The 27,815-nt window shown below is 45.6% G+C and overlaps 1 protein-coding gene across 5 annotated transcripts; it reads left to right on the plus strand.

The window, feature by feature from the left end:
• Nucleotides 1-2,522: 2,522 nt before the first annotated feature.
• On the plus strand, nt 2,523-27,815 carry ZSCAN20 (zinc finger and SCAN domain containing 20). Of its 5 annotated transcripts, none has more exons than XM_027582269.2 (8): nt 2,523-2,586; nt 8,592-9,118; nt 20,703-20,889; nt 21,347-21,423; nt 21,710-21,794; nt 23,152-23,838; nt 25,273-25,701; nt 26,273-27,815. In XM_027582269.2, exons 2-8 carry the CDS (start codon nt 8,702-8,704, stop codon nt 27,526-27,528), a joined length of 3,138 nt encoding a protein of 1,045 aa, XP_027438070.1. In that variant the 5' UTR covers nt 2,523-2,586; nt 8,592-8,701; the 3' UTR covers nt 27,529-27,815. The 5 variants fall into 5 exon arrangements, with proteins under 5 accessions (XP_027438070.1, XP_027438061.1, XP_027438079.1 ...); XM_027582260.2 differs by having other exon boundaries at nt 2,542-2,590; XM_027582278.2 differs by having other exon boundaries at nt 2,542-2,590; nt 25,276-25,701.

Below are 27,815 nucleotides of genomic sequence, written 5' to 3' on the forward strand. Positions count from 1 at the left end.
AGCACTGGTCTCCAAAGAGATGTGCACAAGATGACACGGGGGTTTAGAAAAAATGTTAAGACTTAAATTTCTATTTTTCGATCTCATTTTATTCTGAAGCTAGATTGCCGGTTTTTTAGCCATATGGTTTTATGTTACTTAACTTCTGTACCTCAGTTTCCTCTTCTGTAATATGGGATAGTATTAGACTCTTGCTCAGAGGGTTTTGTGAAGATTAAGTGAATTAATATGTATAAAGCACTGAGAGCAGGACCTCGTGATGCATTATAAATGTTCAATAAAAGTTAGCTTTCTGTGTAAGTACATATGTACTACATGTATGTATACCATTTATAAGTAAATAAATACACATACGTTGGGAGTGTGTGTTCAAAACTATTTTACTAATAGGAAGCAATACTAATTTACTAATAGGAAATTTGATCTGGAAAGTTTGGAGATCTTGGGGAAATTCGATCTGGAAGGTTTGGGGACCAGGACCAGTTTGATTCATCTCTGCATCCTTAGAGCCTAGTGCTGGCCCAGCACAAAGGGGATTCTTGTAGACAATTGTGGTGAGAAAAAAATCTTGGTGGATAGTGATGCAGTGAACTGGGGTCTGGTTCAGGCTATTGATTATTTTTATGTGGCATTGGGCAGGGCACGTGGCCTCTTAGGGACTTAGTGTTCCTCTTCTGTAAAATGTCAGGCTTTAATCAGAAAAAAGCTAAGGGAAACCATCAAACAATTCCAGGCTGGATTTAGGGTGAAGGGCGCCCTCTTGTGTTTAATGGTGTTTTTCTCTCTCTGTACAACCTCACCACAGGTCTTTCCAACACACGATCCTGAAGTGCCTGGCCATCCTTTGCCTGGCAAATCCTGCCTTTCCAGCTTCAGATCCTGACAGTCTCTCAAATGTCTGACACAAGGTCTCTCTCACTTCTCAACCCCCACCCTTCTCCAACCGTGATCTTTTCCCTATCAGTGTGGAGCCCAGAAGAAACCTTTGCAGTCACGGCCAGCGGTTCAAATTCCAGTCTGACACTTACCATGTGATCTTGAGCAGGCCATTTCATCCGTGTAAGCCCCCATTTCCTCCTTGTAAACTGGAGGTAATAATACCAGCCTCATGGGCTGCTGAAAGACTTAAATAGCAAGGAGCGGTATACAGGTCACTATTATGTTCACTGAGCACAATCCCATGAGTTCTGTAAGTTGGAACATGTTTCACTTTGAACATGAGGAGGAACTGGGGCTTTAAAACTAAAATATAGAATTCCCCTAATTTTTAACAAGAGCCAACATGTATTGAGCACTTGCTATATTGCTAGGTACTACTACTTTCCCCAAAGTCTCATACCCATTAGTAAAAATAATAATAGCTAATGATTATTAAACTCCTTCTGCCCCGCCTGTGCCAAGTCCTTTGCAAACTTTTCCCCATTTATTCCTCTCACAAACCCTATTAGGTAGATGCCATTATGATAATTCCCATTTTACAGATAAGGAAACTGAGGCACAAAGAAGTTGAGTGATTTGCCCGAGGTTTTAGAACTAGTGAGTGGCAAAACCTACATCCTGCATTTGAAAGACGCTTCAGACACAAGCAGCTTGATTCCAGAGACCATGCTTTACCTGCATTACCTCATTTCATCTTCACAACACCCTGCGATGTAGGTTCTATTATATCACCTGCATTTTACAGATGCGAAAACCTAACACAAAAGAGACGCAGTAATACATTCGAGGTCACACAGCTACAGGAGTGGTTGGGCTGGGATTTGGATCCATGCCTGACTGCAAAACCCACATGCTCAACCCCATATTAGATTGCTCATATCACTAAGTATTCATAATTGCACAAAGCAACTGCATTTATATTGAAATTATTCTGATTATTATTATTCAAATAATGATTAACATTTTTCCAACACCCACGAAGTGCCAAGCTCTGTACTGATTTACATAATAATGGCTAACATTCGCTGTGTATTATTAGGACCCAGGCCCTGATTTAATCGTCTTAGGTGTATTATCTCATTGAAGCCTCACAAAAACCCGGCGAACAGATGCTATTATTATCCTCACTTTGCAGGTGAAGAACGCGAAGTTCACCATCGATCCAAAATCACGTGGCTTAAGTGTGAGCTGGAAATTGAACCTACAATTGCCCAACTCTCTCCGGTCCACCAGTCACCCTCTCCATTTCTCCCAGTTTCTGCTGTGACCTCTCCCGGCCCACCGCTCCCCGCTCTTTCCTGCAGCAGGCCCCGCCCCTTCGGCTGGAGTGCTCGCCCACTGGGCGGTGCCATAATCTCGGAGCCTGTAGAAGGACCGGGATCGTGACAGTATCCGCCCCCACAAATAGACGCTTTTTCCGATTTGTTCCGGCGCCCGCGACCGGGAGAAGATGACACATCTATTGGCTGATGACATCTGACAAGCAGCAAACGGAGGGGGCCGCCCATCGGCGCTCGCGCGGTTCCTTCTGGGAGTTGTAGTCTCAGAGGCTCCATTCCCGGGGTGGCGCGGTGCGGACTCCGCGTCCCAGCATTCCCTGCGCGAACCCCGGAGCACTTCCGCCCTGTTGGTGAAGTGGGTGTCTCGGTGGGTGAGTCCGGGTGGCGGGGCGGGGGCAGTCGAGGCTCAGGCTCTGGGATGGAGGCTTAGGAGGTGGTGGTGTCCCAGGGAGGGCAGGGAAAGTGAGAGGGGAGAAAGAAGCTTTTCTGTGGGGGTGGGGGTGAGGGCGGCCAGAGGATGAAGCGTCCGGAGATGGGAAGGGTCATAGAAGGGTCGGGGATGAACGGGGAGATAGAACACCCTGGGAGTGAGGAGGTTCGTAGAAAGGTCTTTAGGTGAGGAGACCGTGAGAAGTTCTGGAGGCGGTAGAGTCCTAGAAGGGTCTGGAGACCACAGATGGAAGGATAGAGGGTTCTCGGGCCCTGGCAAGAAGTGAAAAGGGCCTGAGCTTGAAGCCCGACCTTAAAAATAGTGTTCCAGCCTCTACCTGACCGCCTCGACAAACAGCCGATTTGATACCCCCTTACACTTTCCCTAATGGTTGTGACCTCTGGAACCCAGTAGGTGGGACTGGCTATTGTGTTCGGCCCCAAACCAGTGCTCTTTCTTTCCTTCTGCCTGATGGAAGTGAATGGCACCGTCGTCCACTTTAGCCAGGCACCCTCTGATTCTTCTTGCATTCTTCCACATCCAGGATCTTCAGATCCCTCTGTTTCCTTAATGTGTCCTGAATCAGCCAGCCCCTTTCTGGTCGGGTTTTTTGCTGAAGACCTCCCCAGCCTGGACAGACACATTGTAGCTAGCGTCATCTATTTAACCCACAAATCTGACTGTGCCTTCTGCTCAAAAACCTTCTTGGCTCCCATCACCTGTAGAATTAAGTACAGACACCTTAGCCTGATGGTCAAGACTCTCATAAACTCTCTCTGCAGCCTAATCCTGTGCACCCCATGCTCCAGGACTGGTTGGTTTTCCCCATCTCTTGGAGAGGCTGTTTAGTTTTCCACCGTTAGGTATGCTGTTCTCTCAGCTCAGAGTACACTTTGTCGCCCCATTGTCTGTCAAGAGAACCCGAATGTTACTTTGTTCAGTTCCCTTAAGCAGATTAAGTCACCCCCCAACCCCAGTTCCCACAGACCTTTTTACTGCATTTACCACATTTGATCATAATTGTCTGTGACTTTTTTTTTTTTTTTTAGTCTCCTCCACTTGACCATAAGCATCTCCAGGACAGAGACAGTTTCCTAGTCACCTCCATTTCCTTATTGTCCAGCCTAGGGTTGTAAATACTTGATGTAAATCAAGTAAATCAGTAAACACTTGAATACTTGATGCATGTGTGAATAATGACAATCTAGGGTGAGCTTTGCTATACCAGTCTTGAAGGCTGCTACTTCCGGTGGGTTTCTAGGGGCATGAGCTTTTAGTCTTCTCCTGCCTGTCAGGGCTGTCTTTGCTGGGTGCTGATTCATTACCTATGGGAGTTTAAGCCAGGGGTGGCAAATACATAGAATGTGTGCTGCCGCTTCTCCTTCCTGTGTCTGGTGGTTATAGCTAATTGGTGACAACACATATTGACACGGATTTCAGAGTCCTTACTGCAGTTGACTGAAGTTGGTGCTTTATGTGAAACCCATTTGCTCTCCCTGGTTTAATCCCTTAAATGTGAGGTCAAGTTACTTTAAGCAGTAGCCTGGACCATCAGCCCAGTAAGCTTGACAGCCTTTGGGGACTCCTGGTTTCTTCTTTGGAAGTCACAGACCAGTCTTGGCTTTTGCCATGGGATTGGGGCAGATCTCTTACCAACTCACTGGTCAGCGGGTGGGCTCCTTATGTCCACATCCACACTTAGTACCCCAGGAGCCAGGATACCCCTCAGCTTCCCTGTGTTTGTAAAGGGATCCTGACCCAGTCAACACCGATCCCTCATTGCTTAGGGGGAACCTGTACCCTTTCTAGGTCTTCTAGGATATTGGAAGAGACCTTTGAGATCATTTAGCTGAAAGATGGTAAAGTGATGACAGTCCATGCTGAAAGAAGCCTGTCATCATCCTCTATTTAGTCCTGGTGTTTGAAACAATTTTGAGTTGGTTGCCAATATTTAAAAATCCAGAGTTAGCTTCTCTTGGAAAAAATAGAAGGCCTGGGAACTGGGCCAGTGTTCTCTCTAGTGCTCCATAGTTAGTCACAGCCCCTGCTCCACTCATGTACCCATTTACATTCCCTGGCCCCTGTAGCCATTTAAATGTGTAGCCACTGATTCTAGTCTTCCTCTCCCTTTGCTCTGCTCCCATCATATTAATTGGGGAATCTGGGGCAAGCGCTGAGTAGGGTCAAGCTGTAAGCTGCAGAGGCCACATGACCTGTCCAAAGTCACACAGCTGATAATGGCATGAGTGGAACTGGAACCCTGATTTGCTCCCTCCTGCCTTAATGTTCTTTCCACTCTCATACCATCTTCTCAGGAGTTTGGGTGATTGGCAAACCTAGAGGAAGCTGTATGGTGCAGTTAAGAAAAACGAGTGAAAGAATGAATCTTGGCTGAGTCCCAACTCTGCTGCTTGCTAGTTGTGTGACTTTAAGTGAGTCTTTTCATAGAAGCTCGGGTCCCTATATGTAAATTGAGGATGTGGACTCATACGTTACAGGATAATTATATTCTAAACTCAGCACAGAAGGTGGAAATCACATTTAGCCAAAAATCACATTCAGCTTGAAAATCCTTTGGCAAGGAGCCATTTAGAAACCAACACACTGCCTTTCAATAAGCTAACCAGCGCAGCTGGGTTTCCTTGTTTGAATGTCAGATGAAAGAGTTGGCCTGTGTTTAGGGACCGGCCGTATGAAACATACTTTGCTCACAGCCTGGAAAGGAAGGACTGAGGGAACTCAGACCACCCTGGGGACCAGGAAAGTCATGCTCATTCTGGAACAGACACCTAGTGAATGGAACTGACTGCACTGTTTAAATTACGTGCTTTCTTTCTCTTTCTGGTGTTTGCATGCAGTTTCACATGAGTAAGTTACAGATCAGTGTAGTACAGCTCCACAGCAATGACACCCTCTTGCTTGCCTGGAGGATTCAATGAGATTATGAAGGTGGAACACTTCGCAGCAGGCTGGCGCCTCATGGGCACTCAGTAGATGGGTACTCTTTGAGTTTGCTGATCCTCGAGTGGCCCGGATACTCGTGGTCGTCTTAGGACTGTTGAATGCCCTTGTCTCTTTTTTTCCATCAGCTCTGTGTAAAGTCACCCTGCTATTTGCTGACTGTATTGACCTCCCTCTGTGGATAGGCCACTATTCATTATCTAAGAGAGTAGCAGAAAAAGCTTTCAGATTTGTATTTGAAACTAACCTTTGGGACTTTCAAGTCTTCCCAGAAGAAAATACCTATTACCTGAGACCCTGGGCTTTGGGCCTGGCAAAACTACTAATTGCCTATTTTGTTGTAATGTTGTTCTCTCGGTGCAGGAGTGCAGACTTCTTTGCTACTTATTGACTGTCTCTCTCATGACAGTGTAACTTTCATGAAGGTAGAGACTGTCTCTCCCAGTTACTGGTGGCTCTCCAGCTACCAGGACAGTGTGGGTGCACAGTAGGACTCTGTAAATGACTGGTGGTGAATGACTTGTGTGAGAGAGCACCACAAAAGGTTTTGGACTAGTGCATGATTAAGGTTGTGGTTACAAAAGAAATTTCATGAAGATTTAATTCTTTAGCTTAGTATAAATGATGGACCTTCCATAGCCCCTTAGGCTTTTGATGTACCAGATTTACCATTTTCATAAAAGGCAACAAAACAGCAAATGGCCCTGCTATTTATTAGGCACTGTGGATACAGAAATGGGTAAAATAGAGTCCTGGCCCTAATAATACAATGCAGTGGGGCTGTCAGAGGTCAGAACAGGGAACTACAATGGTGTAGAAGGACACCTATAGTAGAGGCATGTGCCAACTGCTTTGGGACATGGGTGTGGGGCGGTGATTCTGGGAGAGCAGGGATGGGGGCAGGGCATGACAAGGGCATGACCTGGTAGCTGAAGGACAAAGAGGAGGTTGCCAGGTGCTCATGAGTTTTGTTCCTAGCCTCCTTGTGTATGTGGAGGTCTTCAGGACGAGGCTTTATTTTGCATTGTCCTTGCCTTGTTTCTGGGCAGTCCAGTCAGATGGCCTAAAATCTAAATACTACCCCCCCTCCATTCTCAGTTCAGCTGTGTCATTCCCACTTGGGGGTAGCTAATAGCCTCCTTTGAGTGGGTGTTTTTTATGTCATCTGGACTTGTTGGGAATGACACAAGGAGCTCATTTTTCCAGATAAGCCAGCATGAGTGTCGTCAGTCTTCATTGTGTAAAAGAAGCAACCCCAGATGTCCACTCTGCAAGCATTTACTCAGAGCCTCCTGTGCGTCGTGCACCACGCTTATTTTGGGGGTAGGGGAGGGAAGGGGCAAACTATAGTCCTGTCCTCCGGCTGTCATCCGTCTGGGGCCACACAAACACACACCCCTGTAACACAACATAGAATGTGGCCTGTGTGACACTGATGGAAATAAAGAGAAGAGAATTCCTTCTGGCATGAGCAAGAAGGTCATTAAAAAAAAAATCTAGTGTGTGCAGCAGGGGATTAATTTTAACTCTTGCTTCATGACACGTCACCATCGTGAGTTGACCATTGTCTGTTTATTGAGCACTTCCTGCGTGTGCTGAGCACTGTGCTAGGAAGCTTATGATCTCGTGGGTAAGAGAACAACGGAGCAAATGGAGGTGGCGTAGAAGCTGGTGGCACAGGAAGGACTGAATCTTGTTTCAGGGCACAGGGAGGGCCTCTTGGAAAAAGTATAGTTGAAGCTGAGACCTAGCTTGGTGAAGAAAGGGAGAACACTTCCCAAAGGAGACTGCTGGCAGCCCGTGGGAGGGTTCAGAGGTCTGCGGCTGGAACGCCCTGACCAGCGGGAGTGTGGCAAAGAGATGAGGTGGGGACGTGGGCAAGGTTCGCACTTGATCCTGAGGGATGTGGGAGGTCACCCGAGGGTATTTAGCAGGAAGTGACCTGGTCAGACTTGGAGCTAGTCTGGTTGTTGTGTGAAGAACCCCGGGTTGGGGTGAGGGGAGAGCAGGCAGGGACATGAGTTAGAAGGCTGATGCAGTGAAAAGCATGGCTACTCACTGGCTCGAAGTGGTGGCATTGGGGGTATAGATTCCTAGAAGGCCAGGAGGGCACAGCTTGGTAATGAATTGGATGTGGGGGATGTTGGAGAGAGATGATGACCAGGTTTCTGGTGTGGGTAACTTGATAGAAGGTGGTGCCTTGGGATGCCTGGGTGGCTCAGTTGGTTGGATGTCTGTCTTTGGTCCAGGTCATGATCCTAGGGTCCTGGGATCGAGCCCCTCATCGGGCTCCCTGCTCAGTGGGGAGCCTGCTTCTCCTCTCTCTCCCCTCCCCCCCTGCTTGTGTGTTCTCTCTCTCTCAAATAAACAAAGAAAATCTTAAAAGAAAAAAAAGAAGGTGGTGCCTTGGAGAGGTCGAGAGCTCCAGAAGGACAGGTTTGTGGGAGAAAAAGATGAATTTAGTTTGTGGCCCACTGAGTTTGAGGTGCCTAGTAGACAGTCAAGCGGAAATGTCCTGTAGATGGTTGGATTTGGGGTCTGGAGGTGTGGTGGCAGGTCCTGGTGGGAGTTTTGGGAGTCATCAGTTTTGAGATGGTGAAAAATGCCAAATGGATGGGTTGGCCAAGAGGGAGTGTGGATTGAGAGGATTTTGTGAGGAGAGCACCCTTAGGGGAGAGTTGAAGGTCTGGGAAAAAAGGCCTTATGAAGGGGGTGACATTTGGAACCCACCTTGAGGAAAGGTCAGACTTTGGGCATGCGTAGAGGAAGGCAGGCATGCTTAATGATGAAGGCTTTGATGCCAGAATACAGTGTTCTGGCACATCCCAGAGGACTTCATGCTGTGCTGTCCTCCAAGGCTTGCTGGCTGCTGGCTTGGGTCCCCGCTTATGCATATTCCTCTCTTAGCACCCCCGCCGCAGGTAAAGGCAGTGGAAGGTACGGGGGTCCTCTTACACTGTCCTTTGTCTCTCTGCCTTCAGAGCCTTAGGGAGCATTGCCTCTCCTAGGAGCCCCTTGAAGGACACGCCTTAGATGCAGGAAGACGTTAAACAAGAACAGTCCAGCTGAAGCGAGGTATCCAGCACCAACCATGGCCGTGGCCCTAGAACCCCAGACCCAGGCCTCTCCCCGACCGGAGCCTGAAGAACTCCTGATTGTGAAATTGGAGGGGGACTCTTGGAGATCAGAATCCAGACTCCGGGAGGAGGACCGTGACCCCGTCCCTGGCCCCGAGGCCTCCCGCCAGCGCTTCAGGCAGTTCCGGTACAGGGATGCGGCGGGACCCCATGAAGCCTTCAGCCAGCTCTGGGCGCTCTGCTGTCACTGGCTGCGGCCGGAGATCCGCCTCAAAGAGCAGATCCTGGAGCTGCTGGTGCTGGAGCAGTTCCTGACTATCTTACCCAGGGAGGTCCAGGCCTGGGTGCAGGCACGCCACCCTGAGAGTGGCGAGGAGGCAGTGGCCCTGGTGGAGGATTGGCACCGAGAAGTCCGGGCTGCAGGCCAGAGGGTGAGGCAAACAGTCTGTCCTCCAAGGAGTGGGTCAGGCAGGGCGGCGGGGCTGTGATTAGCTTAATGATTGCTGAAACCACAGCGGTAATAATCGTGATTGTTGTTGTTATTGACCGGCTGACATTTACTGAGCACTGCTGTGTACCTGATACTGTTCTCAGTGCTTTCCATGTATTAACTCATCTAATCCTGTCAAAGGTTTAATGAGATTGGTACTGTTACCCTGATTTTACCGATGAGGAAACTGAGGCAGAGGACAGCTAGGTGGTCGGCTTGAGGTCACACAGCCCCAGACAATAGAGCATGTTCAGGCAGCCTGATGCTGAAGACCACGTTCAGAACCACTGCCCAGATTGCCTCCTGGGACCGTATTCATAGTGTGGATGATTTGTATTATGATTCACATGTGATGAAATCTTTGGGTGCTTATAGCAGAAATCTGGGTGGACAGACGTAGCATCATCATCCTCATTGTGTAGATTAAACTAAGGTCCCCAAACTCAGGTGGCTTGCAGAGCTCAGTCAGTAAGAACTGGAGCCTAAACGTAGATCCTCAGGTTCCAAGGTTGATGTTCTTTCTATGACACGACAGATGCCTCATCTGCCAAACCATGGGAACTAAAATACCTCTGAGGCATGAGGCTCAAATGGGTTAGTAACTGACATTTCCTGAGCACTCACTGTGTGTCAGACACCGTTCTCAGCTTTCTATATGTACTGCTCATCTCATCAACACAGCAGCCCAAGAAGGTAGGTGCTGTTCTGCCACCATTTTTCAGCTGTGTGAATAGAGGCTCAAAGAGGTAAGGAACTTGCCTAGATTTATGTAAGTAAGTGGTAGAGCCGAGATAAGGGAAGTGAAAGCGTCGTGGATTTAACATTCACAGTTTCAATAGTTTGCAAGAGACTGAAGGCCCATGATGTCATTGATAATTTTTCTGTGGCACCATTTTTTTTTTTTTTTTGAATCCTGCTTTTGGAGCTGGTATATGTGGAACAAAGTCCTTGAGCTGGCTACGGGCTGAGCCAGCTGCCCAGAACCTTCATCTCAGCAGAACCCTGTTGCTTCCCCTGGTTACGTGGTCAGTAGTTTTTTGATGTTATAGTTAATCACATTTTGTTGGGGGAAATTATAGGTTTGAGAACATCCCTTGCAAATGGCAGGGGTTTTCTGTAAAAGGTAAAGCTCTGGACAGATGTGAGATCAGGGGAAGAACGGTTTGTGGTCTGTGGGTTGGTTTTTTGGATTCCTTTACAAACTGAAGACACAGAAAGTGTCCTATTTGAAGTTACAGAACTAAGTATGAGAGAGTGTACCGTATTTGAATATGCCAGCCCACCCTCCCATATTATTTCTTGTAAAGAAACCAGCTATTCATCTTAAGTAGCAGTGAAAAAACAAATGGAAGTCTTAGGACTTCAGAGCTGGAAGATGAAGACCTTGAGACCCAGAGATGAGGATCAATTTAAATCAGGGTCTTTATGACTCTTTATGTGTAAAATGAGAGGGTTGGATTAGACCAAGAGTTCTCAAATTATACCCCTATGAGCTGAGGCAAGATTGAACTGCTTCTAAAATTGGGGAAAAAAAAGTAAGGTAATGGAACGTTCTCTATGATGTATTATCTTCCTGTGACTTTTATTTTTATTTTTTAACTTTCTCCCTGCTCTTGAGTGCTCACAGATGTCCAAACAAATGGATAAGTAGGAAAGGAGCTCCCTGCCCCCACAGATGTTACAGCTTGTGATTACACTGCAGGGTACCTGGCTCAGTTACATTTTCTGCAAGTGAAAATTTTCCAAGACTTAACCAGCTAACTACGTTCCTCAGAGAGAACTGCCTGGAAAAAGTGGTGCTGCTGGGTTAAATGTCCAAGATATTTTCCTCAAAGAGATCTTTCAGCTCTGCTATTGGGTGGGTTTTGGCTTGTTGATTCTGTCGTCACCTCTTCCAGAACCTCTTTCCCCATCAGGTGCATAGGCATTTAAACAAAAAATAGACTTTATTTTTTATTTTTTTATTTTATTTTATTTTTTTTAAAGATTATTTATTTGAGAGAAAGAATGAGAGAGAGAGAGCACATAAGAGGGGGAAGGGTCAGAGGGAGAAGCAGACTCCCTGCCGAGCAGGGAGCCCGATGCGGGACTCGATCCCGGGACGCCAGGATCATGACCTGAGCCGAAGGCAGTCGCTTAACCAACTGAGCTGCCCAGGCGCCCTAGACTTTATTTTTTAGAGCCGTTTTAGGTTCACAGCCAAACTGAGCAGAAAGTGCCCAGATTTCTCATATGCCCCCTGTCCCCCCAGCCCACATGCACATCATTCCCCACCAGAGTGGCGCACCTGTCATGATCGGTAAACTTACATGGACACGTCATTATCACCCAAAGTCCATAGTTTACATTGGATGTCACTCTTAAGGTTGTAGTTGTGTGGATTTTGACAAATGTATAACAACATGTATCCACCATTATAGTATCAAAGAAGGTGGTTTCACTGCCCTAAAAATCCTCTGTGCTCTACATATTTATCCTTCCCTTCCCCAAACCCCTAGCAACCACTGATCTTTTTACTGTCTTCATAGTTTTGCCTCTTCCAAGGTGTCACATAGTTGGAATCATACAGGATGTATGTGGCCTTTTCAGATTGGCTTCTTTCACTGAGTAATGCATTTTTTAAAAATTTTTTATTGTTATGTTAATCACCATATATTACATAATTTGTTTTGGTGTACTGTTCCATGATTCATTGTTTGTTCATAACACCCAGTGCTCCATGCAGAATGTGCCCTCCTCAATACCCATCACCAGGCTAACCCATCCCCCCAGCCCCTCCCCTCTAGAACCCTCAGTTTGTTTTTCAGAGTCCATCATCTCTCCTGGTTCGTCTCCCCCTCTGACTTACTCCCCTTCATTCTTCCTCTCCTGCTATCTTCTTCTTTTTCTTTTTTCTTAAAATATGTTGCGTTATTTGTTTCAGAAGTACAGATCTGTGATTCAACAGTCTTACACAATTCACAGCGCTCACCGTAGCACATATCTTCCCCAATGTCCATCACCCAGCCACCCCATCCCTCCCACCCCCGACCACTCCAGCAACCCTCAGTTTGTTCCTGAGATTAAGAATTCCTCATATCAGTGAGGTCATATGATACATGTCTTTCTCTGATTGACTTGTTTCACTCAGCATAACACCCTCCAGTTCCATCCACGTCGCTGCAAATGGCAAGATCTCATTCCTTTTGATGGCTGCATAATATTCCATTGTGTATATATACCACATCTTCTTTATCCATTCATCTGTCAATGGACATCTTGGCTCTTTCCACAGTTTGGCTATTGTGGACATTGCTGTTATAAACATTGGGGTGCACGTACCCCTTCGGGTCCCTACATTTGTATCTTTGGGGTAAATACCCAGTAGTGCAATTGCTGGATCGAATGGTAGCTCTAATTTCAACTGTTTGAGGAACCTCCATACTGTTTTCCAGAGGGGTTGCACCAGCTTGCATTCCCACCAACAGTGTAGGAGGGTTCCCCTTTCTCCACATCCCCGCCAACATCTGTCGTTCCCTGACTTGTTAATTTTAGCCATTCTGACGGGTGTGAGGTGGTATCTCATTGAGGTTTTGATTTGGATTTCCCTGATGCCGAGCGATGTTGAGCACTTTTTCATGTGCCTGTTGGCCATTTGGATGTCTTCTTTGGAAAAATGTCTGTTCATGTCTTCTGCCCATTTCTTGATTGGATTATTTGTTCTTTGGGGGTTGAGTTTGATAAGTTCTTTATAGATTTTGGATACTAGCCCTTTATCTGATATGTCATTTGCAAATATTTTCTCCCATTCTGTCGGTTGTCTTTTGGTTTTGTGGACTGTTTCTTTTGCTGTGCAAAAGCTTTTTATCTTGATGAAATCCCAATAGTTCATTTTTGCCTTGGCTTCCTGTGCCTTTGGCGATGTTTCTAGGAAGAAGTTGCTGCGGCTGAGGTCGAAGAGATTGCTACCTGTGTTCTCCTTTAGGATTTGGATGGACTCCTTTCTCACGTTTAGGTCTTTCAACCATTTGGAGTCTATTTTTGTGTGTGGTGTAAGGAAATGGTCCAGTTTCATTCTTCTGCATGTGGCTGTCCAATTTTCCCAACACCATTTGTTGAAGAGACTGTCTTTTCCACTGGACATTCTTTCCTGCTTTGTCAAAGATAAGTTGACCATAGAGTTGAGGGTCCATTTCTGGGCTCTCGATTCTGTTCCATTGATCTATGTGTCTGTTTTTGTGCCAGTACCATACTGTCTTGATGATGACAGCTTTGTAATAGAGCTGGAAGTCCGGAATTGTGATGCCGCCAGCTTTGCTTTTCTTTTTCAATATTCCTCTGGCAATTCGGGGTCTCTTCTGGTTCCATACAAATTTTAGGATTATTTGTTCCATTTCTTTGAAAAAAGTGGTTGGTATTTTGATGGGGATTGCATTGAATGTGTAGATTGCTCTAGGTAGCATTGACATCTTCACAATGTTGGTTCTCCCAATCCATGAGCATGGAACGTTTTTCCGTTTCTTTGTGTCTTCTTCAATTTCTTTCCTGAGTATTTTGTAGTTTTCTGAGTACAGATCCTTTGCCTCTTGGGTTCAATTTATTCCTAGGTCTCTTCTGGTTTTGGGTGCAGTTGTGAATGGGATCGACTCCTTGATTTGTCTCTCTTCTGTCTTGTTGTTGGTGTATAGGAATGCCACTGATTTCTGTGCATTGATTTTATAGCCTGCTACTTGACTGAATTGCTGTGTGAGTTCTAGCAGTTTTGGGGTGGAGTCTTTTGGGTTTTCCACATAAAGTATCATATCATCTGCAAAGAGTGAGAGTTTGACTTCCTCTCTGCCGATTTGGATGCCTTTGATTTCTTTTTGTTGTCTGATTGCTGTGGCTAGGACTTCTAATACTATGTTGAATAGTAGTGGTGAGAGTGGACATCCCTGCCGCGTTCCTGACCTTAGGGGAAAAGCTCTCAGCTTTTCCCCATTGAGAATGATATTTGCTGTAGGTTTTTCATAGATGGCTTTTATGATATTGAGGTATGTACCCTCTATCCCTATACTCTGAAGAGTTTTGATCAAGAAAGGATGCTGTACTTTGTCAAATGCTTTTTCTGCATCTATTGAGAGGATCATATGATTCTTGTTCTTTCTTTTGTTAATGTATTGTATCACGTTGATTGATTTGCGGATGTTGAACCAGCCTTGCAGCCCAGGGATAAATCCCACTTGGTCGTGGTGAATAATCCTTTTAATGTACTGTTGGATCCTATTGGCTAGTATTTTGGTGAGAATTTTTGCATCCATGTTCATCAAGGATATTGGTCTGTAATTCTCCTTTTTGATGGGATCTTTGTCTGGTTTTGGGATCAAGGTAATGGTGGCCTCATAAAATGAATTTGGAAGTTTTCCTTCCATTTCTATTTTTTGGAACAGTTTCAGGAGAATAGGTATTAATTCTTCTTTAAATGTCTGATAGAATTCCCCTGGGAAGCCATCTGGCCCTGGGCTTTTGTTTCTTGGGAGATTTTTGATGACTGCTTCAATTTCCTTAGTGGTTATAGGTCTGTTCAGGTTTTCTATTTCTTCCTGGTTCAGTTTTGGTAGTTGATACATCTCTAGGAATGCACCCATTTCTTCGAGGTTATCTAATTTGCTGGCATAGAGTTGCTCATAATATGTTCTTATAATTGTTTGTATTTCTTTGGTGTTGGTTGTGATCTCTCCTCTTTCATTCATGATTTTGTTGATTTGGGTCATTTCTCTTTTCTTTTTGATCAGTCTGGCCAGGGGTTTATCAATCTTGTTAATTCTTTCAAAGAACCAGCTCCTAGTTTCGTTGATCTGTTCTACTGTTCTTTTGGTTTCTATTTCATTGATTTCTGCTCTGATCTTTATGATTTCTCTTCTCCTGCTGGGTTTAGGCTTTATTTGCTGTTCTTTCTCCAGCTCCTTTAGGTGTAGGGTTAGATTGTGTATTTGAGACCTTTCTTGTTTCTTGAGAAAGGCTTGTATTGCTATATACTTTCCTCTCAGGACTGCCTTTGCTGTATCCCAAAGGTTTTGGACAGTTGTGTTTTCATTTTCATTGGTTTCCATGAATTTTTTTAATTCTTCTTTAATTTCCTGGTTGACCCATTCATTCTTTAGTAGGATGCTCTTTAGCCTCCATGTATTTGAGTTCTTTCTGACTTTCCTCTTGTGATTGAGTTCTAGTTTCAAAGCATTGTGGTCTGAAAATATGCAGGGAATGATCCCAGTCTTTTGGTACCGGTTGAGACCTGATTTGTGTCCTAGGATGTGATCAATTCTGGAGAATGTTCCATGGGCACTAGAGAAGAATGTGTATTCCGTTGCTTTGGGATGGAATGTTCTGAATATGTCTGTGAAGTCCATTTGGTCCAGTGTGTCATTTAAAGTCTTTATTTCCTTGTTGATCTTTTGCTTAGATGATCTGTCCATTTCAGTCAGGGGGGTGTTAAAGTCCCCCACTATTATTGTATTGTTGTCAATGTGTTTCTTTGCTTTTGTTATTAATTGCCTTATATAATTGGCTGCTCCCATGTTCGGGGCATAGATATTTACAATTGTTAGATCTTCTTGTTGGATAGACCCTTTAAGTAGGATATAGTGTCCTTCCTCATCTCTTATTACAGTCTTTGTTTTAAAATCTAGTTTGTCTGATATAAGGATTGCCACCCCAGCTTTCTTTTGGTGTCCATTAGCATGGTAAATGGTTTTCCACCCCCTCACTTTCAATCTGGGGGTGTCTTTGGGTCTAAAATGAGTCTCTTGCAGACAGCATATGGATGGGTCTTGTTTTTTAATCCAATCTGATAGCCTGTGTCTTTTGATTGGGGCATTGAGCCCATTTACATTCAGGGTAACTATTGAAAGGTATGAATTTAGTGCCATTGTATTGCCTGTAAGGTGACTGTTACTGTATGTTGTCTGTGTTCCTTTCTGATCTTTGCTGCTTTTAGGCTCTCTCTTTGCTTAGAGGACCCCTCTCAATATTTCTTGGAGGGCTGGTTTCATGTTTGCAAATTCCTTTAGTTTTTGTTTGTTCTGGAAGCTTTTTATCTCTCCTTCTATTTTCAATGACAGCCTAGCTGGATATAGTATTCTTGGCTGCATATTTTTCTCGTTTAGTGCTCTGAAGATATCTTGCCAGTCCTTTCTGGCCTGCCAGGTCTCTGTGGATAGGTCTGTTGCCAATCTAATATTTTTACCATTGTAGGTTACATATCTCTTCTCCCGAGCTGCTTTCAGGATTTTCTCTTTGTCTCTGAGACTTGTAAGTTTTACTATTAGATGTCGGGGTGTTGACCTATTATTAGTGATTTTGAGAGGGGTTCTCTGTGCCTCCTGGATTTTGATGCCTGTTTCCTTCCTCACATTAGGGAAGTTCTCTGCTATTATTTGCTCCAATATACCTTCTGCCCCTCTCTCTCTTTCTTCTTCTTCTGGGATCCCAATTATTCTAATGTTGTTTCGTCTTATCGAATCACTTATCTCTCGAATTCTGCCCTCGTGATCCTGTAGTTGTTTCTCCCTCTTTTTCTCAGCCTCTTTACTTTCCATCTTTTGGTCTTCTATATCACTGATTCTCTCTTCTGCCTCATTTATCCTAGCAGTTAGTGCCCCCATTTTTGATTGCACCTCATCAATAGCCTTTTTGATTTCGACGTGGTTAGATTTTAGTTCTTTTATTTCTCCAGAAAGGGTTTCTCTAATAACTTCCACGCTTTTTTCAAGCCCAGCTAGTATCTTTAAAGTCATGATTCTGAACTCTAGGTCCGACATCGTACTAATGTCCGTATTGAGTAGGTCCCTGGCTGACGGTACTACCTCTTGTTCTTTTTGCTGAGGTGATTTTTTTCGTCTTGTCATTTTGTCCAGAGGAGAATAGATGAATGAGAGAACAAAATGCTAACAGGTTTACAACGTCCCCAGCAAATATACTGTATACAAATCAGAAAAGACCTGAAACCAGGGGAAAAGAAAGGGAAAGAAAGAAAAAAGAAAGAGAAAAAAAAAAAGAATAAAAAAAGATAAAAACAAAAACAGAACAATACAAAAAAAGCAGAATGTGATCAAATATGATCAGGCTAGTGCATAGATCAGTGCCACACACTCGATTTTGGGCATATTTTGGTCTGTTAGAAAAAAGTGCCTCCTAAAATTTTAAAGGAAGAAAGACATATATGTACAAAATAAGGGTTGATACAATGAAGGGATAGAAGATGACTGTAAAGATGAAAATTATAAAAGATTTTATAAAAGGACTTGATAAGATAAGAAGTTGTTTGAAAAAAGAAAGAAGATAAAAAAAAAAGAAAAAAGGGAGAGAATGTGATCAGGCAGGAGACTAGAACAGAACCATACACTAGTGATTTAGGGTATATTTTTATCTGTTAGAAGAAACTATCTCAAAATTTTAAAGAGAGAACAACTTATATATATATGCCAAAAATAAGGGTAACTACTATGAAGGGATAAAATATGACTCTAAAAATGAAAAATAAAAAATGTTTTTTTTTTTTTTAAAAAGAGATCGATAAGATGTTGGTTGAAAAAGGGAAAAAGAAAAAGAAAAAAAAACAGTTAACAAAAATTAACTTTGATGAACTAATGAATCATGGTAAAAAAAAGCCATGAATTCTATGTGCAGTATTCCCCTAGCGCTGGATTTCTCCCGTTCTCCTTGATCGGTAAACTTGGTCTTGGCTTGCTGGCTGTTCGTGCTGATCTTCTGGGGGGAGGGGCCTGTTACTGTGGTTTCCAAATGTCTTTGCTGGAGGCTGAATTGCTCCGCCCTTGTCGGTCCGGGCTAAGCAAGCTGCTCGGGTTTGATCTCAGGAGCTTTTGTTCCCTGCAAGCTCTCCGTACAGCCTTGGAGGACCAGGGCAAAAATGGTGGCCTCCCAATCTCCACCCGGAGGAGCTGAGAACTCAGGGCCCCGCTCCTCAGTGTGCCCCCAGAGAAAAGCAGTCACTCCCTTGTCCCTGGTCTCCGGCCGCACTCCGTGCTCACCCAGCCTGTGACCGAGCGTTTGTATCTCTGGCACCCGACCCCGTGTGGAGTCTCCAAACCCAGCAGATCCCTGCGGTGCGTTCCCGCGCCGCTCCTCCCCGGGAAGGAAGGGGAGTCTCCCCGGATCTGCTGCCTGTTGGGTCCCTGCTGCAGGAGCAGTGGCCCGACTGGGCCGCGGATCACAGTTTATGGCAACCCCGAGCTGAGAGCCTGCGCCTCAGCTCCGTCTCTGCAGCTGGCTTCCCCGCTCCGATACCTGGGAGCTCTGGCGCACTCAGGCTCCCCCGGTCTTTCTGTGACCCCAAGGGTCCTGAGACCCCACTGTCCCGCGAGGGTTCCACCCCCCGCTTAGCCACTGGAGCGACGTCCCTCAGCGGAGCCGGCTTCTAAAAGGTCCGATTTTGTGCTCTGCGGCTCTATCACTTGCCAGAAGCGGCCGACGGAGGCCCCCTCCCCCACCGTCTATCCTCCCGAATATCGCCTCGGATTCACTTCTCCGCACGTCCTACCTTCCAGAAAGTGGTTGCTTCTCTGTTCAGAGAGTTGTTGCTACTCTGCTCTTTGATCTCCTGTTGAGTTCGTAGGTGTTCAGAATGGTTTGATCCCTATTCAGCTGAATTCCTGAGACCAGACGAAATCTAGGTCTCCTACTCCTCCGCCATCTTGCCCTGAGTAATGCATTTAAAGTTCCTCCATGTGTCTTCATGGCCTGATAACTCATTTCTTTTTAGCACAGTAATATTCCATCATCTGGATGTACTGCACTTTATTCACCTACTGAAGGACATCTTGGGTGCTTCTAAGTTTTGGCAATTAGGAGTAAAACTGCTATAAACATCCATGTGTACGCTTTTGTGTAAACATCCATGTGCAGGCTTTTGTGTGGTGCACAGGCATTTTTGGTGGGTTCTTTATTCATCCATACCCCAACTAGTATTCTGTTGATTCTTTCCTTCTCCTTGTCACTTGAATCTTCTTCTTTCTGTGTCTACAATTGCCATCCGTGGACTCAGAATCTTTGCTTAGGTGTGGCAGTAGTTGGAGGAGCCCGGGCTGGGAGTGAGGATTGTTATGGAGCGTAGTCACACAGTTTCTCTGCGGATGGTAAGATTATGGCTGTAACAAACAGAGGCTGATTTGGTTTTTCCTGAAACAGCCACGGAAGAAGGCAGTAAGCAGATGTTTTCTCCCTGTGAACCACACACTACATTGGTGGACGGCCTCATCTGGAATGGCTTTTTATGCTTATGGCCCGGTCCTATATATCTTAAGGATAAACATCCCCGTTTTGGGGAGAAGATTGGAGTTTTCAGATCAGCCAAAAGAGTTTTGGAGTTATAGGTTTCACAAACTCACTAAGTTGATGAAGGTGGATGTTATTATTTTGAATCAAAAAATGAGGTTCAGAGCAATGTATATAATTGCTATGTTTTATATAAAAATAGGGAAGAAATAAGAATCTGTATTCGTAGATGCTTATATATACAGAAACCGAAAGGATGCAGAGCAGTGGTTTCCTGTGGGGAGGAGTGGGGAGAAGGAAGACACTGGGCAGATGGGATGGGCTGTTTTCACTAACTAGACCTTCATAGTTTCTATTTTTGAAACCACCTGAGTATTGAAAATATCTATGAAGACATTGAAACACATTTTTTAAAGTTTCTGTAAGGCAATGAGATTGTTACTTGTTGGGGTTTTAGGGCGGGCAAATAACATCTCCACCTCCATCTCTGAATTTGGAACCAACAGACGGATAAGAAATGAGCTTTATGATTGATAATGCTGTGTTGGGTAATGTCCTCTCTTAATTGATTATTCCTTCTTATTTCATATATGTGTGCTCTGTCTCTGAGGGGCTTTTCTGCCTGAACTTCTGCATTGAAATCGAAATTACCTCTTCTGTTTTCCTTTTGAGTTACAGTGCCTCCTCTCTGCTTCTCCTTCTGTTTTAAGAGTAGATGGACCTCTCTCAAACAGCACATACTTTTATTCCATTTTAAAATTCCATCTGTAGTTGTTTGCCTCTCCTTTCTCTTATATTTATTTTTGAATTTTCTTTGCCTCGCAACAGGAATATTTAGAGCAATTATATTTAAAGTTATTGCTATATCTCTTTTTATCTTTTGACAGATACCTGGTTAACTTTTATCTTTTTTTGATACCTTAAAAATGAAACTGCCTGTTTTTGACATCTAGAGATTATGTTTTAATGTCATAAAATCATGTTACATGATTTATCTCTTTATGATTCAAAAATGTCTGGAACAATAGCAGCCTCATTGAGACACTTGCATAGCCTCCCTGTGTTGAACAAAACAGTAGTCATTTGGTGATATCAGTGCTGGTCTGTTTACTCATGTCGGTCTCATGGCTTTGTTGTCATACGTAGTCATCTTTGAATCTTAAAATGAGCCTGTGAACTTCTGGACCACAGCTGTACTCAAAAGAGCATTCCCTGCCCTAGCAAAATTGGTCTTATTGAACTGATGATTGGGAATTTTGACTGTCTGTGTGTAGGAATTGGACTTGTGTGCAGAAGAGACCAGGTCCTTAAAGGCAATGCAAGAATCTCAGCGTTGTCAGCTGCAGCCAGTGAATCACTGGCCTGAGGCACAGTGCCAGAAGCAGTGGGTGAAGAATTCATGCCCTGACCTTCCCAAGCATCTAGACACCAAGATGGTGCCACAGCCCTTGAGAGAGAGTGGTGAGTACCAAGAATCAGGGAAAAGGAAGGAAGAGGGGAGAGGGTTAGAGCGGGTAAGGAAGGGCACACGGGGAGGAGGGACGTGAAGAATTCAAGGCAAGGGGTAGAATGGTGTCTGATGGCCACGCTGCGAGGTAAGGCAGGTGAGCATTGTGCAAGAAGAGGAAGCTCTGAGCGATGTTGGCACGCCCCACTGAGCTGAATCACACAGCACGTTCAGGTTGGCTTGGGGCCATTTGGTGATCATAGGAGTTTGAGCTGGCATCTTACACACAGCCCTCTCTCAGGCCTGCTTCGAAACCAGACACTCCAGAAGGGAAGTAAAAGGGGAATATCTGACCTGGCTAGCCAGGCAGTCTCAGCTTGATGCAAGAGTGGCCGTTGGAAAGCTGGACCTGGGAGGGGATGGTTTTTGGGAACCAGAGCTTGGGTTTCAGAGACTTTTTCTTCTCCTCAGCTGTGCTCACTCCCCGAGTCCCTACTCTCCCGAAGATGGGGAGTGTTGGAGATTGGGAGGTGACAGCCGAGTCCCAGGTAAGCTGCTGTTTGTCCTTTCTTTCCTGTTCTGACTTCTCCTGGGCCTGTGCCCCTGCGTCCCTCCCCTCTCTCCGTGGCCTGCCCTCAGCAGAAGGGCATGTGTTGGAGGGCGTTAGCCGCTGCCCCGCTCCTGGCCTCCAGTCTGCTGGGCCTCTCCTCAGTCATGCTGCTCTTTACGACGCTGGCCTCACACATGGTCTCCCTGTGTCCGTGACCTTTCCTGGGGCCTGCTAGGGTTCCCAGGCTGTTTTCAATTGCCATCCTTGTCTTGTACATCTCACAGGAAGCCCTGGGCCCTGGCAAACACGCTGAGAAGGAGTTCTGCAAGGACCCCCCAGGAGACAGGTGTGGAAATGGCGTGCCCCTAGGTAAGGAAATAGTTCCCTCTCAGGAAGATCTTGTCTGGTTTCTGGTACACTCAGTTCCGGAAGAATGTTTCGTCGCTCCCTTAAGACTTGTGGCTCTAGGAAGTCTGGCACTTGACACACAGGAAGAAGACATGCTCTCTGTGGCCAGCACTGGTGGCAGGGATGGAGTGGGGGGCGTGGGGTCTGCCTGCATAGAGAGGCTGGCGGTTGGCTTCCAAGAGCCTACCCTCTTGGGGCTCATTTCCTCAGTACATTGACCATGGCGGTCCTAGGCTGTCTCAGAAACCCAGTCCTTTCTGCAGCAAACAGGGTCCATCTCTCAGGGGCAGACTCCAGTGAGCTGAACCCATGAGACTGATGTACTAAACCACAGTGAGAAGTAAGCATCATAGGGCTCAAAGCACTTGAAGCCCACATGGCCTGCACCTGTCTCAGTAGGTGCATCTCCAGGGAGCCAAACAAAAATGAACCATTTCCCTGCAGAGCCTGGGGTCAGTGTGAGGGGTTAGACACAAGAAGGGGATAAAGTGGGAGATAGTGCTAGGTGTGCCTCTCAGGGGAGCTAAGGGGAGACACGGGAAGCTTGTTGGCAGCTTTCTTGACAGTAGAACTCCTTTTTTACATAAACCATGGTATCTGGGTAAGGTAGTGTTCACAGCAAACTGGGAAATGCTGAACCAAGTAAGCCTAAAGTTTCTTGTAGCTCTCAGCTGCTTCTGATCTGGTTTTCTTCAGATATTTATTTTAATTAAAGGCTTCCTGTTTTGTTAGGGCTAGGAGCTGTTGGGACAGCAGTCCTCTACACATAGCTGCTAAGTGTTTTAAAAAATAAGGAAATTATTTTCTCACGTTTTTGGAAGTCGAGTGGAGGGCATGCTCCAACCATAGTGCAGAGTGGCTCAGCAGTGTCATGGTGGACCTAGGTTCTTTCTCTCTGCTCTGCCATCCTCAGTGTCTGCTTCGCACTGGAGTATCATGTGTCATAATCGAAGATAGATGCCAATGTCAGTTGAGCTCACAAGTTTCCTAGCAAGAGACACAGACAAACACACACACAGAGCAAATGAGTGAGAGAGAGGAAAACCTTTTCTCCAACCATTAAATTCATTCTTGTTGGGCCAGTTTAGGCCAGGTGCCCATCTGTGGACCAGTAACACTCACTCTGTGTATTGTCTCATAACTACAACAAAGAAAGCAAGTGAAGAAAGCAAACAGGTCAGTTAACGTGGGGAATTGGCATGGGAATTTATCATTAGCCTCATGCAGGGAAATGATCTCTTTCAGGGGCATTTTGGACAAATGCTCTGCTCAGTGTATCATTTCTACTTAATCATTTCTCTTCTTTCTTTGGTTTGAGTTCCCCCAGTTTCAAAACCAAGTATCAACTGCCAGCGAGAGCAAGGACCAGAATTTTGGCATCCAAGCTTTATAAATTCCGGAAAAAGGAACAGTGCAGATTACAACCCAGGTAATGAGCAAATAAGACCAGCTCAGTCATTGGCCTGGAGAGACTCAAAGGCCTGGGAGGAACCATACCAGTGGGACACGGAGGACATGAAGGTGTCGGGTGTACACTGGGGCTACGAGGAGACCAAGACTTTTCTGGCAATTTTGAGTGAGTCTCCTTTCTCTGAAAAGCTCCGGACTTGTCACCAGAACCGCCAGGTGTACAGGGCCATTGCAGAGCGGCTGAGGGCTCGGGGCTTCCTGCGGACCCTGGAGCAGTGTCGCTACAGGGTCAAAAACCTCCTACGGAATTACCGGAAAGCCAAGAGCAGCCACCCACCAGGGACCTGCCCCTTCTATGAGGAGCTGGAGGCCCTGGTGAGGGCCCGGACAGCCATCAGAGCCACAGATGGCCCAGGAGAGGCTATGGCACTCCCCAGGCTGGGGGATAGCGATGCAGAGATGGATGAGCAGGAGGAAGGAGGCTGGGAGCCTGAGGAAACAGCAGAAGACTGTAATGGTGATGACCTGGCCGCTGGTGAGTCCGTCCAGGAGCCCAGGATTCCAGGGGGCCCAACTCTGTTCCAGAGTCGTATTGGTAAGAACAAGGGGGTGTCGTGGATCCAGATTCCAACTCTCCTGCCAGCCAAACCTCTGCTCCCTGACTTCAGGGCATAGACTGGATTGCAAGTCTAGATTGATGCCACTGGAGTAAGGTGTTAAGTTTCTTTGGTTGTCCCCAAACTCCTACTCTTGCCGCCTATGATCAGTTTCCTAAAATGAGTTTTCTTAGCTATAAAAGCAAACTTTTAAAACCTTAAGGAACCTTAAAGAGCTAATTCAGTATCAGGTGAGCCTTGAACAATGCAGGGTTAGGATACTGACCCTCTGCTCAGTCGAAAATATACGTATAACTTTTGACTACCCCCAAATTTAACTAATAGTGCATACTGTGGACCACAAGCCTTACCAGTACCGTAAATAATACTTACTTTATATATGTATTATATACTGTATTCTTACAATAAAGTAAGCTAGAGAAAAAAATTTTATTAAAATCATAAGAGAAAATACATTTACAGTACTGTGCTGTATATAAAAACCCAAATCTGTGTATTAGTGGATCCGTGCAGTTCAAACCCATGTTGTTCAAGGGTTAGCTGTGTTTGCCAGAGTGTGTCACTAGGAGTGTGGGGATGGTTATTGTGTTATGAGTGAACTTTTAATTTTAATGTGTAATGAGCACATCAACTGGTGATTTCACAGACAGTAAATTTAGGTAAAGAAAGATACTGAGTGAGATACTTAACATGTCACAGAAATCATGATGGTATAGAGTTGAACACGTGACATTTGGGAAACACCCAATCACTGTACAAGTGGAAACACGGAAGCCCAAGAGATGAAGTGTCTTGTCTAAAGATACGCAGTGAGGTAGGGGCAGAGTCAGGATCAGAGCCCAGATCTCCTGTCTCCAGTTTTATGTGGTTTTCCCCTCCACCATGCTGTCCGCTTGGGCTGCATCATTTACCTGCAGAGGACCTGAGAACAGACCACCTCCTTTTCCTCCAAAGGAAAGGGCATCCTCAGGTGGATGCTATTGCAAGATTGTTTGAAGTCCATTTATGTCTAGGGATTCTCAGTTACCATGTTTGTTAAGAGAAAAGTTCATAAAATAGAGGATGTGTATGGCATGGACATAGAGAAAGTCTCTTGGGTCCCAGCTTGAGGCCTTTCTCCACACCAGTCAACTGAAGCCAGAGGAGTGGGGTCACCTGGTATAATGTGGCCACCTAAGTCCTCTTCAGCTAAGACTCAAGAATTAATGGAAACTCTTAGAAGGGGGTGGGGTGGGAGGCCCGTGGCATACCTCTGAGAAGCAAGGGAATAGTCTTTGCTGGGGCCCTGGGTGCCAGGAAAATTTCTGAGGGGCCTGTGTTCTAGGCATTTGGTGGGGCAGGGGACCCTGAACCCTGATGACCGAGGCACGTCTCATTATGCCTCACAGTTCTGAACTCTTCACTCCTGACAGCAGGTGTGCACTGGGGCTACGAGGAGACCAAGGCCTTCCTGACCATTCTCAGTGAGTCCCCATTCTCTGAAAAGCTTCGCACCTGTCACCAGAACAGCCAGGTGTACCGGGCCATCGCAGAGCGGCTCTGTGCACAGGGCTTCCTGCGGACCCTGGAGCAGTGTCGCTACAGATTCAAAAACCTCCTTCGAAGCTACCGGAAAGCCAAGAGCAGCCACCCACCAGGGACGTGCCCCTTCTATGAGGAGCTGGACTCCTTGATGAGGGCTCGGACGGCTGTCAGAGCCATGGGAACCCTCAGGGAGGCAGCAGTTCTCCCTAGGTCCGGGCAGAGCAATACCGAGGCTGATGACCAGCAGGCCTGGGATGAGATGGCAGATGAAGATGCCATCAAATCTCCAGTCCCACGTCCTAATACCCCAGACACCGGTAAGCTGGGAGTAATTTGATGCCCACAAAATCCAGAAGCATGCAGGGAGAGCAAGGGGGCCAGCTCATTTCTTGTTTGTCTCTGAACTATAAGAGAGAATGGAAATGAATAGGAAAAGCATTTGTGATTTGCTCAGATGATTCAGTCTCTAGCTTTGTGTAATCCCCCAAATGAGATAAGCAGTCAGGTCCAGATTTTACTGGGATTTATCTTGGAAATTAGAGTTTATTCAATTTCCCATGATGCAGACTATTTGGAATGTGCTAGAAGAAGGAAGTGTTCAGTATTGAGTAGAGGGATGGGAGAGTTGGCCAGAGACCGACGAGCTGGCTGCATGGCCTGGGCGTCATGACTCTGTTGGTGGGGTCACCATGTTCCAGGCTCCGCTTTCTGCTTTGCAGGTCAGAAATTTACATATGCACCAAAAGTTGATCAGTTTCATGTTAGTCATATTACAAGATGTGAACAGAAAATATGTGATATAAATTCATGTTAAATTCACAAGACACAAGGTCCATAAATAGATGTTAACTAATGAATGAAGAAAAACTGCATTTCTGTCTGTTTTAGGGTTTGAGATGAGGCATAAGGATGAAGACCAGATTTTGGAGCAGGATATTTTTGAGGATCTGCCTGGAGCCTTATCAGAATGTACTAGAGAGGATGTTTGCCACCCTCCTGACTGGGGGCAAGACAGTGAAAATGAAGGTGAAGGTGAAGGGCACTGGGGAAACACCCCCCAGGAGCAGTGGGAAGAATGTTCTTCTGAAGAGGACTTAGAAAAACTTATCGACCATCAAGGCCTGTACTTGGCAGAGAAACCCTACAAGTGTGATACATGTGTGAAGAGCTTCAGTCGGAGCTCCCACTTCATCGCCCACCAGCGGATCCACACAGGTGAGAAGCCCTACAAATGCCTTGAATGTGGGAAGAGCTTTAGTGACCGCTCCAACCTCAATACCCATCAGAGAATCCACACTGGAGAGAAGCCCTACAAATGCCTTGAATGTGGAAAAAGCTTTAGTGATCACTCCAATCTTGTCACCCACCAGAGAATCCACACAGGGGAAAAGCCCTATAAATGTGGGGAATGTTGGAAAAGTTTCAACCAGAGCTCAAACCTCCTGAAACATCAGAGAATTCACTTGGGAGGCAATCCTGACCATTGCAGTGAGCCTGGGGAAAACTTGGGCCCAAGCTCATCTTTCAGTGCTCACTGCAGGAACTCTACAGAAGAGACATCTCTTGAACAACCTCAGAGTGCCAGTAAGAACTTGAATTCTGGCCCACACAGCACCAACTCAGGGAAAAACCTTTACCAGTGTTCTGACTGTGGAAGAACCTTCTCTAAGAGCTCTGCCCTCATTAGCCACCAAAGAATCCATACGGGAGAGAAACCATATGAATGTGCTGAATGTGGGAAAAGCTTCAGTAAGAGCTCCACGCTGGCTAACCACCAGCGAACCCACACCGGGGAGAAGCCGTACAAGTGTGTGGACTGTGGGAAGAGCTTCAGTGAGCGCTCTAAGCTCGTCACACACCAGAGAGTGCACACGGGAGAGAAGCCCTACAAATGCCTCGAGTGTGGGAAGTTCTTCCGTGATCGTTCCAACCTTATCACTCACCAGCGGATTCACACGGGAGAGAAGCCTTATAAGTGCAGAGTGTGTGGGAAGTGTTTTAACCAGAGCTCTAGTCTGATTATTCACCAGAGAATCCACACTGGGGAGAAACCCTACAAGTGCATGGAGTGTGGGAAAGACTTCAACAATAGCTCCCACTTCAGTGCCCACCGGAGAACTCATGTGGGAGGGAAGGCATCATAGGAGACGCCCCACCCCCACCCCGCCACAACAGCAAAAGAGAAAAATGTATATTTAAATCTCCGATCATAAGATGTATGGTAGAAACTTACCCAGTTTTTAAGCTTGGTGTATACCCAGGGAAGCCATCTTGGTATAATCCAGGTTATTTGGAAGTGAATTACAAATGCTAAGGATCCAGATTTGAAGGCACTTTTTTTTCAATTTTAAAAATTTTAAATTTTAAAATTTTTAAAATTTTTAATTTTTAACTTAAATTCAATTTAGTTAACATATACTGTATTGTTTGT

Source organism: Zalophus californianus, chromosome 4 (assembly GCF_009762305.2).
Source record: "Zalophus californianus isolate mZalCal1 chromosome 4, mZalCal1.pri.v2, whole genome shotgun sequence".
Classification (NCBI taxonomy): Eukaryota; Metazoa; Chordata; class Mammalia; order Carnivora; family Otariidae; genus Zalophus; species Zalophus californianus.